Genomic DNA, 11,859 nt, shown 5'->3' with positions numbered 1-11,859 from the left:
AAAATATTATGGTTTATTTTTAATTACAGGTACATGTTTGGATGATCGTGGGTGTGTGCACTCAAGGGCACTGGAATTACAGGAGTTTGTGAACTGCCTAACAGGATGATTGAGAATCAGCATTGGGTTCTTGGCAAGAACAGTTGCACCCAATCTCTGAGCTGTGTCTTCAGCACAAGAATGTCATGAGAAAAAATAAATGGCTAAACTTTCCTTGGAATATGGGAAAGATATAAAAACATATAGAGAACAAAGGTGGTGATGTAATCCTGGAACTGTGCTACAAGGAAAGTTACAGTGATCATGCCATCAGTCTATTTCAATAAAGTCTTTCCTTGCAAGTAGAAAGTCTCATGGTAATTATGCATATATGTAGTCATTCATATGTCTATGAGTATACTAAAAAGTAAGACTGTATATTTACATTTCAAATGTTTCCAATTATGCATGCAAAAGTCATACTTTCAAAGTTATGACTACCAGCGCATAAAATTTAAAAATTCGAGAAGCCCAACTATTAAGCATTTCAAATATATCTGAAAATGTATTAATCCCTTATTTAACATAAGTAAATTTCATGCAAAAAGAAGAGTGTCCCAGACTTATAAAGCAAAAGTAATGTGTTTGCTATCTAAAAACCTATTTAAAAGTAACATACGTACTTTTGCAAAGCACATTATGGGGAAATACAGAGAGACAGTGGCCTTCATCGCAGAGTCCAATACCACCCTTGTCTTTTCATTCCAAATTAAAAAAAAAAACACAAAAAACAAAAAAACAAGCATTCATATAACCCCGACACTCATGAGGATACATGCATGTCTTTACTCTATACTTCAACAGCCTCTTTGGTTGTAAAGTTTTGCTTAACAAAGTTCTTCATTTCACATGAATTATCTTCTTCCTACAAACTTGTACAAGGCAACTTTGACATCCTTGTTCCTCAGACTATAGATCAGAGGGTTCAGCATGGGCACAACAATGGTGTAAAACACAGAGGACACTTTCCCTTGGTCCATGGAGCTGACTGATGAGGGCTGAAGGTACATGAATGTTAAAGAGCCAAAGAAGAGAGCAACAGCCAAGATGTGGGAACTGCAAGTGCTGAAGGCTTTGGATCTGCCCTCAGTGGAAGGAATGCGGAGGATGCTGGCCATGATGAAGATGTAGGAGCTGAGGATGTTCAGAGCAGGGACAATAACGTTAAGTGAACTGAAAGACAGTGCTACTACTTCATTGATAAATGTACTGGAGCAGGATTGTTCCAGCAGTGGTAAAAGATCACAGAAGTAGTGGTTTAGGTCATCACCTTTGCAGAAAAGCAGTCTAAGCAGGCAGACTGTTTCACCTGTGGCACAAATCAAGCCTACACTATACACCGCCACCACCATCCAGGAACACACTTTGTAGGACATGGTAACATTATACAGCAAGGGGTTACAGATGGCAACATAGCGGTCATATGCCATGGCAGAAAGCATGTGACACTCTGAAATAACAAATACATCAAATAAGTAAAACTGGGCCATGCACTCTGCATAAGAAATGACACTCTTCACCATGATAAATTTCTCCAGCATTTTTGGAATTATGACACTGGACTGGCAGAGGTCAATGAAAGATAGATTACTGAGAAAGAAGTACATAGGGGTGTGCAGGTGAGGACTGAAGAGGATTAGCATGACCATGCCCAGGTTTCCTAGGAGTATGACTACATAGATTCCTAGGAAGAGGAGGAACAGGGGCAGCTGCAGCTCTGGCTTCTCTGTTAATCCAAGGAAGACAAATTCACTCACAATGGAGTAATTTCCTTCTGCCATTTTCTTCTGAGCCCCTATGCTGAAAGAGATTTAAGTTTTTAAAGACAGGTGATTAATATACTTTGACATTATGAGGTTTCAAATAGAACTTATCTTTTCTGTCAGATATCTTCACTTCCTTATCAATATTATCCCAGTCAGAGCCCAGGGACCCAAATTTATGAGGCATGTATTCGAATATTAGACAAGACAATCATCAATTATACGCTAGGCTGTATGAGTGCTTAATGTAATATCTAAGTGCGAACCACATAGTAATTACTCTAAAAACTTGACATGTGTGTTTCAATTGGTTTGCATGCAAAATTTGCATTCATATTAGAACTCCAAAAGCAAAATAACATTTCATACATTAAGATCATGACAATACCTATAAAAATAAGTGACTAATATACTACTTAGGGGAAAAACAACAACAGCAACAATAAAGAGGCATTCTACTCTATTCACGTTACTCAGTTCCATGCCATGGGTGCTAGTACCAGTAATGGAAAGACAAGATCTAGTTATAAACGAACTGATAGGACTGAAGAATAGAAAAAATTCTCTTTGAATGTTTTGTAGTGTTGTAACAAATCCACAAACAGTAAACACTTCTTACAATTCTATTTACCTAAGGTCACAAAACACAAAACCATCGAAATATAAGTTATATTTCTACAAAATTGAAACAAATAACAGAGCAACTCAGCTAAAATAACATTAAAGTAATGACCTGTATAGGAAAAATAAAGAAAACAAGGAAAACCTATACACTTATAATTGTATGATATGTTAGCTGTTATTACCCACTCCTTACTTGCCTTCCCTGCTTGATCTTCAAGTGGGGTTTCATGGAAATCTAATACAGTAGAAACTTTTTAAAATATATATGAAAGAAATCTAAACTGGAATAAAAAGAATAAGAGAGGGTGGAGTCCTAAATAGATGTCTCTTGCCACCAAATGAAATCTCTGCCAAGGTTGGACTCCAGTTCAGGGGAATGCCGGGAGTTGTAAGGGGGATAGATGGAGGTAACACCCATATGTGGGAGGAGAAGGGGATGGGGGCTTATAGATAGGAAACCGGGAAAGGGAATAACATTTGAAATATAAGTAAATAAATATATCTAATAAAAAAATCAAAAAAATTCCAGTGTTGTACATCTAAACAAGTTGTTAAACAAAAGCATCCCAAATAAATATTCAATTAATCCAGACTATTATGAACACTATTGAATGCTCTCCATAAATTGATGTCATGGCTTTATAGCTAAAGACAAAACCTATATAACTCATTGGACATGAAGAGCACAAGTTGGTGTCTAACTAGAACATTTACCTTTACTGACCAGTGTGAATGATACTGGAAAGTACTATGTACATTATCAAAAAAAAAAAAAAAGTAAAAAGACCAAACCTATGAACTCCAATGGTGATATGCCTGCAAAATATTCAGTTACGATGATAGCACAAAAGCTGTAACTAACCACTAATTTCTTGCCCAACTCCATGAACTGAAACCCATGTATAACACACCCTAGATGGACAGCAATCTGAGATTATATAAGGCAAGGACTTAGGGGAAACTATGTATTCATAATGACATTCTACTATACTCATATTTCAGTGCCTTATGTAACCATTATCACAGAAACTTCCTCCCGCAGTACCTGAAAACAAAACAGACACCCATAGCTGGACAATGTGCAGAGATGAGAGAACTTTGAATCAACTCTAAAAGCTCCATAAATTCCTTTCTTCTCCTCAGTTCTCAGAAACTCTGCAGAAGATGAGTCAGGAAGAATGTGAGAGCCGATGGGAATGGAGGACATCAAGGAAACGTGGCCTTTTAAATCATAGGACTGATGAACATATGAATTCACAGATCCTGTGTTATCATTCACAGGGACTGCACAGGTCTAAGCCATAAGGGGTCTCGGCCTTACATGGGGAGGGGGACATATTCCCTATCCCTAACTACTTCTACTTGATAAACACTTGCAGTGGAAGTATTGGTTTTCTCCTATGAAATCTCACAGGGTATACAAATTACACTTAAGGGCAGGCCAGATGCTAGCAGTAGAAGGCCAACCCAAAATAAACTTGATGGTATTTTTTGAGTTTTAAAATTGTTTTGCTTTGTTTTATCTTTACTTATTTTTTTCCACAATGCTCTGCTGAACTTTTCCCTTACCTGTACACATTTTTTACTTCTAGATTATGATTTCTTATTTTGTTTTTACAGGCTTTCTGTATATATGTGGATGTGTATGTCTGTATGTCTGCATATGTTCTTTGTACCTTTTTTCTGTTATTTGTTTTTCTAGTCTAATCTTGTTTGTTTTATTTTCTCATATTGTTTTTAGATGTGTTGCTGTATTCTAATAAAGAAAGAACGATATGGATTTGGGAGGATGGGGAGGATATCAGAGGAATTTGTAGAGGGATAACTGTAATCAGAATATAGTGTATAAAAAAATCTATTTTCAAAAGTAATGTTAGAAGATTTTGTTGACAAGTGTAAAGGCTTTTTTTTTACATGAATGGGAAGGAATTCTGTGTTGAGGAATTAAATTCATTCTCTTCATGTAGATGGCAGTCATTCTCAACTTTTCCAGTCCAATGGGTTGCCTACATGAACCCTGCTCTTGAATTGCATATATTTACAAGATGTTTCTAAAGCGTTGAGAAGAGTAGACTAACCATCAACAGAAGTTTCAAAAAGTTATATTTTCCCATCAGAAAAAATTATACAAATTATGAAAACCAAGACTATAAGTGATTTTCATAATTATAGCAATATAGAATAAGAAGCTTGAACTGACAGTTATTCCTTTTGTTATCACAATGATTGCGCTTTAAAAATCAATCATACAATTTGATGAAAGAATGATTTTTCAACAAACAGGATGAGAATAATTAAAAGAGTGGCATGGAAAATAATTCCTTAGACCACTTCCTTAAACCAACCACAAAACTTCATTCAAACATCTATCAGATCTCTATGAAAATTCTAAGATGATGTATTTTTATTAAAACCTGTATCTGTTTTATCTTTCATATAGATATCGTAGATAAGATGTCAAAACTATCAGCTTTGATGGAACAAATTATGAATTATTAATTAATGAAATATTTTTTAAAAAATCACTGTAAAACTAGGTCTAAAGATTCAGCAAGATTATATAGAAAATGAAAAAAACAGTACATAAAGTAATATAAAGTGCTTTTATGCGCTATTCCTGATTAAGGATTCATAATCGCATTACAAAGCATCGGTAAGTATTAGAAAGTAAAAGAAGTGGTGTGTCAATTAGAAGCACGCAGATAATTGGAGAACACAGTGCAATATGTTGTGGCAAAATGCAAGTGATAGCTTTTTGGTATTGTCTGGATACGCTCATGGTTGTAGGATTGTAATTTGCATGAGGGTTTTACAACATAGAGAGGTTAAAAAGCATTAGAACAAATGGAATTCAGGTACTCACTTTTTCTCTGCGTGGAATACTCTGTCCACATCAGATGTAAGCTATACTCTGTGCTTTCCAAAGCCAAGAGCTCAGGTTGAAGCTGATGCTGGAGATTCAAAGCAGACTTCTGGCTACCTTTGCTTTTAGCATAGGATACCAGATCTTAGTTTCTACGTGGCTCATATACACATTGTGAGCAAAATATTGTGATTCACCTAATAGCTTCCTCATGCATCAACCCAAAGAACGCACCAGAATTACCTTATGTACACATAATTTTTGATATATAAGCAATGTCATAACTATTTATGAAAGGTGACTCCCTGAAGAAATACTTTCTTCAGGGACGAGCTGGTGGAAAGTAGAAGCAATTAAAAGTTGCTTTTCATCCTTTGTGTGACACTCATCAACTCCCTTGTGTATAATATTCTCTGTGTTGTAAACTGTAGCAATCCTTATGTTAAAGACTAACAATTAAGTCTATCAAGTATGGTTCTTATATTTGTCTAATGGCAATTTCCTATCTAAATATTAATTCACAAAGTTTCTAACTACTCTTTCTATCTATTTGGAGAATTGGTGTTTAGTCATTTTTATTGAGAAAAGAGACATGAAAATGTAACCATACAAATGTTACACACTTAATGTAATTATTTTTTTTTATTGATTCTCATTTCCTACCATGTTTCAGTTCATTTCAAACAATTCTAGGGCCTTTAAATGTATGGTTCTTTAATTTTTCATAACTGGTTTATAACCTGTCTCTTTTACTATAAATTATTTTGTATGTGACAATATAAAAATATCAACAAAAGATTCATAGCCTTAATTACACTTGATTGTGAAGAATTGAAGATTTGTTAGTAAAATAATGAACAAAAGAACTGTCTACCTCTTCCCTTTAATTCTAGATATTGTGTGGGGAAGTTAGACACACATGCACACACACACACACACACACACACACACACACACACACACACACAAATGAAGAAAAAAAAACAGGAGATTAGAAATCAAGAAGGGAAGAAATTAAGAAAGAAAATAAACATCTTTTTGAATTTAATGAAAATTAAGGCACAACATATGGAAACTTGTGGGACACAATGAAAGCAGTGCTGGGGAGAATATGCACTAGCAGCTTAACAACATATCAGAAAGCTCTAGAAGAAGAACAACAACAAAAAGAAGCAAATACACCCTAGAGGGGTAGACTACAGGAAATGATCACTCAGGGAGAAGTCGACCAGGTAGAAACAATGAGAAATATACAAAGAAGCAACAAAACTAGGAGCTGGTTCTTTGAAAAAATAAACAGGATAGATAAACATTTCCCCAGGGTAAGGAGAGGACAAAGAGACACTATCTAAATTAATAAAATTAAAATTGAAAAGGGAGGTATTAAAACAGAAACCAAGGAACTTCAAAAAAAATCACCATATCCTACTACAAAAGTCTACACTCAAAAAACTGGAAAATCTGGATGAAATGGACAATTTTCTAGATAGACACCAGGTACCAAAGTTAATTCAGGATTACATAAGCCATATAAAAAGTCCCATAACTCCTAAAGAAATAAAAACAATCATTAAAATCTCCCAACCAAAAAGAGCCCAGGACCAGATGAGTTTAGTGCAGAATTCTATGAGAACTTCAAAAAAGACCTAATACCAATACTCTTCAAAGTATTACACAAATAGAAACAGAAAGAAAACAACTTAATTTGTTCTATGAAGCCACAGTTATACTTATTCCTAAACCACACAAAGACCCCCCCCAAAAAAGAGAACCTCAAACCAATATCCCTTATTAATATTGACACAAAAATAATAAAATTCTCACAAACCAAATCCAAAAACATATCAAAATGATCATTGTGATCATGTAGGCTTCATTCCAGAGATGCAATGACAGTTCAATATAAGGAAATCCATCAACATAATCTACTATATAAACAAAAAACCACATGCTCATCTCATTAGACGTTGAGAAAGCATTTGAGAAAATGCAACACCCCTTCATGGTAAAAGACTTGGAAATATCAGGAATTCAAGGCCCATACCTAAACATAGTAAAAGAAATATAAAGCAAAACACTAGCCAACATCAAACTAAAAGGAGTGAAACTTGAAGCAATCCTCCTAAAATCAGGAACTAGACAAGGCTGCTCACTCTCTCCCTACTTATCCAATATAGTACTTGAAATCTTAGCCAGCAATCACACAACAAATGAGGTCAAAGGGATACAAATTGTAAAGGAAGAAGTCAAAATATCACTATTTGCAAATGATATAATAAAATACTTAAGTGACCCCAAAAGTTCTAACACAGAACTACTAAGCCTGATAACTTCAGTGAAGTGGGTAGGTATAAAATTAACACGAACAAATCGGTAGCTTTGCTATGCAGGATGAGAAAGAAATTAGGGAAATGACACCATTCACAATAGTCACAAATAACATAAAATACCTCAGTGTGACTCTAACCAAGCACATGAAAGATCTGTATGACAAGAACTTCAAGTCTCTGATCAAAGAAATTGAAGAAGATCACAGAAGATGGAAAAACCTCCAGTGATCAGGGATTGGAAGGATTAATATAGTAAATATGGCCATTTGGTCAAAGCAACCTACAGATTCAATTTAATCCCCATCAAAATTGCAACTCAATTCTTCAGAGTTAGAAAGAGCAATTTGCAAATTACTTGGAACAACAAAACCCAGGATAGCTAAAATTATCCTCAGCAATAAAAGAACTTCTGGGTGAATCACCATACCTGACCTCAAGCTGTATTTTCAGAGGAACAGTGATAAATCTCTATGGTATTGATGCAGAGGCATGCATGTAGATCAATAAACTCGTATTGAAGACCCAGAAATGAACCCACACACCTATGGTCACTGGTTTTAAAATGTATATAAGAAATATTCAAGTTAATAAAAAAAACTGTAAAACTACTTTAAAAAATGCTAAAGTCATCTAGTGGAAATAAGATATCGTTTTCAACAAATGGTGCTAGTTCACCTCGAGGTCAGCATGTAGAAGAATGCAAATGGATCCATTCTTATCACCCTGTACAAAGCTCAAGACCAAGTGGATGAAGAACCTCCATATAAAACCAGATACACTCAAGCTATTAGCTTGAATAAAAAGTGGGGAAGAGCCTTGAACACATGGGCTTTGATGAAAATTTCCTGAACAGAACACCAATGGCTTATGCTCTAAGATCAAGAATGGACAAATGGGACCTCATAAAATTGTGAAGGTTCTGTAAGTCAAAAAGGAAACTGTTATTAGGACAAAATGGAAACCAACAGATTGGGAAAAGATCTTTACCAATCTTACATCAGATAGAGGGCTTATATCTAATATATACAAAGAACTCAATAAGTTAGACTGCAGAGAGCCAAATAACCCTATTAAAAATGGGGTACAGAGCTAATCAAAGAATTCTCAACTGAGGATTATCAAATTGCTGAGAAGTACCTAAAGAAATGTTCACTATCCTTAGTCATCAGGGAAATGCAAATCAAAACAACCCTGAGATTTTGCCTCACATCAGTCAGAATGGCTAAGATAAAAAACTCAAGCGACAACAGATGCTGGCAAGAAAGAGGAATACGCCTCCATTTTTGGTAGGATTGCAAGCTGGAACAACCAATCTGGAAATCAGTCTGGAGGCTCCTCAGAAAATTGGATATAGTTCTTCTATCTGAGGACCCAGCTATACCACTCCTGGGAATATACACAAATTATGCTACAACATATAACAAGGAAACATGCTCCACTATGTTCACAGCAGCCTTTCTCATAATAAACAGAAATTGGACAGTAACCCGTCCAGCGGGTCCAGTTATTCAGGGTCCCGAAGAGGCTTTCTACCTGTAGGTGAATGGGGGTGAAGAGAAGGAGACCAAGCAAAAGTTCCATTGTCAAGGTCTCATTTATTGGGGTGAGCATTACAGCTGTTAAGGCTTTCATGTAGGGGGAGTGACCTTTGTGAAACACAAAGGAAGGAGGGATGAGGGTACCCTGATAGCAGGAGGTGAAGAGGTCATGCGGTGGAGACACCAGGTGTTTGCCCAGGAGACATCTGGTATTTACTCGGCTGAAGCATCCTGTGGTTGTTATCTTCTTGTGCTGTAAATTCATAGGAGAGGCTTTTGTCCAACAATCTCAAGGCTTTATGGCAGTCATTTCAAGGTTGAACATCTGTGGCCATGCAGCCAAGAGTCACGTAGGCATTCTGAGCTATACAGTCACAAAACAGCCAGGCCCAAATCCAAGACGGCTCCCTACATCTCCCCCGTTTTTCTTTTATAAAAGACCATTAGATGGAAGTAGTGGTCTGAGAGAGATCAGACATACCTCACAGAGTGCCCAGCTCGGCCATGGCGAGCTACTCTTGCAGTTAGGACTGCACCCCAATGGCTAGGAATGAACTTATGCTGTAACACACTGTTCTGGGCTATACATGTGTGTTTTTGGGGGGGAGAAACTTGGCAGAGGAGCATTTGACTGGCCCATACGTTTAAACGGGGTGCAGCCACCTCTATCTTAGGATCAACCTCTCAAACCCTAGCCTTATCTGTCATAGGATTACCTTGTCGCCATCAAGGCTCCGTGTCTTAGATTGATCAAGGGTCAGAGGAAGTTGCCCGTCACTGAGGATGGCTACATTGGGTCATCTTTTTAATTCCTCTTACTCAAGCCCAGGGGTGAAAGAGTAGGGGCCAGATGGCATTAATTTAAGAGATTGTGGAAACTGAGCCTCTCCCGATATGTAGTGGGCACCTCATCTTGTTCGTTGTCTCTCTGGTTCTCCTCAGCTGTTCCAGTCTCCAAGCGATGATAATGAACAGAAACAGAATTTCTAGGCAAAGCAGAATCTATTTGTGATTTAATAAAGCGTTTAAGTCGCTGAAAGGCCCAAGGACCAAAGGAAATCAACAAATGTAGGCCAACAAAGGGTCCCAAAATTGAAGGCAGCAGGGTAAAGAGCCATGGGAATGTGGAGAACCAGTTTTTATACCAGGACTCCGTTGTTCTCTCTCCGTTTTTCATTTTTCCAGGCTATCTCTCACTTTTCTTAGACTGTCTTCTACAAGTCCAGTCTTATCTACATAAACACAGCATTCCTCTTTTAAGTCCTCCTTGTTGTAGGAAGAGTAAATCAAGCCCTCTTCTATTTTGCAGTACTACTTTTGAAAGGGGGGCAACAGAATCTTTTAAATTGGCTAAGCCTTCTCTCAATTCAGCTAGGTCCTGGTCAATTGCAGCGCTGAATAAATGATAGCATTGTTGGTTTATGAATGCTGAGTCTTGGGAGTAGTTGTACCAATACGCAATAATTGCGCTTTTGCAAGAAATCAGATATCATTACATAGGTAGTCAGTCCTGATGAACATGCCAGATAGGTATGGTTTGGGGCGAGCAGGTACTCATGATGTTTGTTAACAACCAACGTATGGTTGCATATTTCTAACAGCTGGTGAGGAGGGAGCATATGTTCTCCCAAAATACAACTTTCCACCCCAGATACCTCAGTGAGGGTAAATCTTAAAAAGTCTCCATCTTCCTCCAAGGGCACAGGAATGACTCCAGGGACCCGAACCAGGAGAGCTGAATCTTCATGCTCCCAGGATCAGCATGTCTCACCAGCCACTCAGGCAGCTGGCACACTCCTGTAGCATCCTGTAGAAAAAACACAAAGATTCCCTCTTCCCCATAAAAATACCTGGACAGAATCATGCCAATATGTGGATCTTTCTATTTCACCTAAGCAGAAGTATGCCTAGGTGTAGGGTGCCATAAACACTCAGAGTGTTCCTTGGCATCCAAATTTAAAATTGAAATAAAAGGAGAATTATTTAGCATACAGGGATAACTCCCCTTTTTATTTATTAAGATATAGTTAAGATATTATTTATTAAGATAAGTCCTCGAGGATTAAATTGAGGACACTGAGCACTTGTATTTATAAATTGACTTTTATACCAAATTGTCTCCAGCATTATTGTTTTGGTGATATAAAGAATGAGATTTTTTGACTAATTGTTCCTATGTAAGGCCTATAATCTATCTGGTATCATTGTCCTCCCTTGTTAAGGGGTCCAGGCAATCCAGTTTAAGTTCTTAAATGGCCTATCAAGGAACAATACTTAGTGCTCTTAACCACTAAGCCATCTCCCCAGCCACTCACCAGCTTTATTTACCTAAACATAAGCATTAATTAGAAATGTCAAATTCTGTAAACATGGTCTAGATTTAGCCTTACTTAGAAATCCCTGAGTTGGCAGGGTGAGGCTGGGAGTTGAGATAAGCAAATGGAGTCTTCCTCTTTCTATGAGGGTGTGCTATCAACTCCATTACCATTTTTCAGCATCCTTTATTATATCTCTAATGATACCCCAATAACTGAAAAATGCTGCGGACAGTGGGTCACCAGCTTTCAAGAGCTTATTAATGTCTTGATCCACCTTATTCCAAGTAAGGGGGTGTATATCGGGGCCGCTTAAAACTAACCAAGGAGTTATTCTGAGGTAGTGTCTGTCATTGTCTCTGAAGTGTATTTACTGAATGCAGCAAA

The 11,859-nt window shown here is 37.1% G+C and overlaps 1 protein-coding gene across 1 annotated transcript; it reads right to left on the bottom strand.

The window, feature by feature from the left end:
- Window positions 1-893: 893 nt before the first annotated feature.
- Window positions 894-1,820, bottom strand: LOC116907362 (olfactory receptor 150-like). The gene has a single exon (XM_032910309.1). It carries the CDS (start codon window positions 1,818-1,820, stop codon window positions 894-896), a length of 927 nt encoding a protein of 308 aa, XP_032766200.1.
- Window positions 1,821-11,859: the final 10,039 nt, after the last annotated feature.

The sequence above is a fragment of the Rattus rattus genome, chromosome 8 (assembly GCF_011064425.1).
Source record: "Rattus rattus isolate New Zealand chromosome 8, Rrattus_CSIRO_v1, whole genome shotgun sequence".
Classification (NCBI taxonomy): Eukaryota; Metazoa; Chordata; class Mammalia; order Rodentia; family Muridae; genus Rattus; species Rattus rattus.
The sequence above is the reverse complement of the archived record's forward strand: the minus strand, read 5'-3'. Positions and strand labels throughout refer to the sequence as shown.

Bases quoted from the DNA above. Each gene is read 5' to 3' on its own strand.
- LOC116907362 (XM_032910309.1), bottom strand. From the start codon at position 1,820: ATGGCAGAAGGAAATTACTCCATTGTGAGTGAATTTGTCTTCCTTGGA.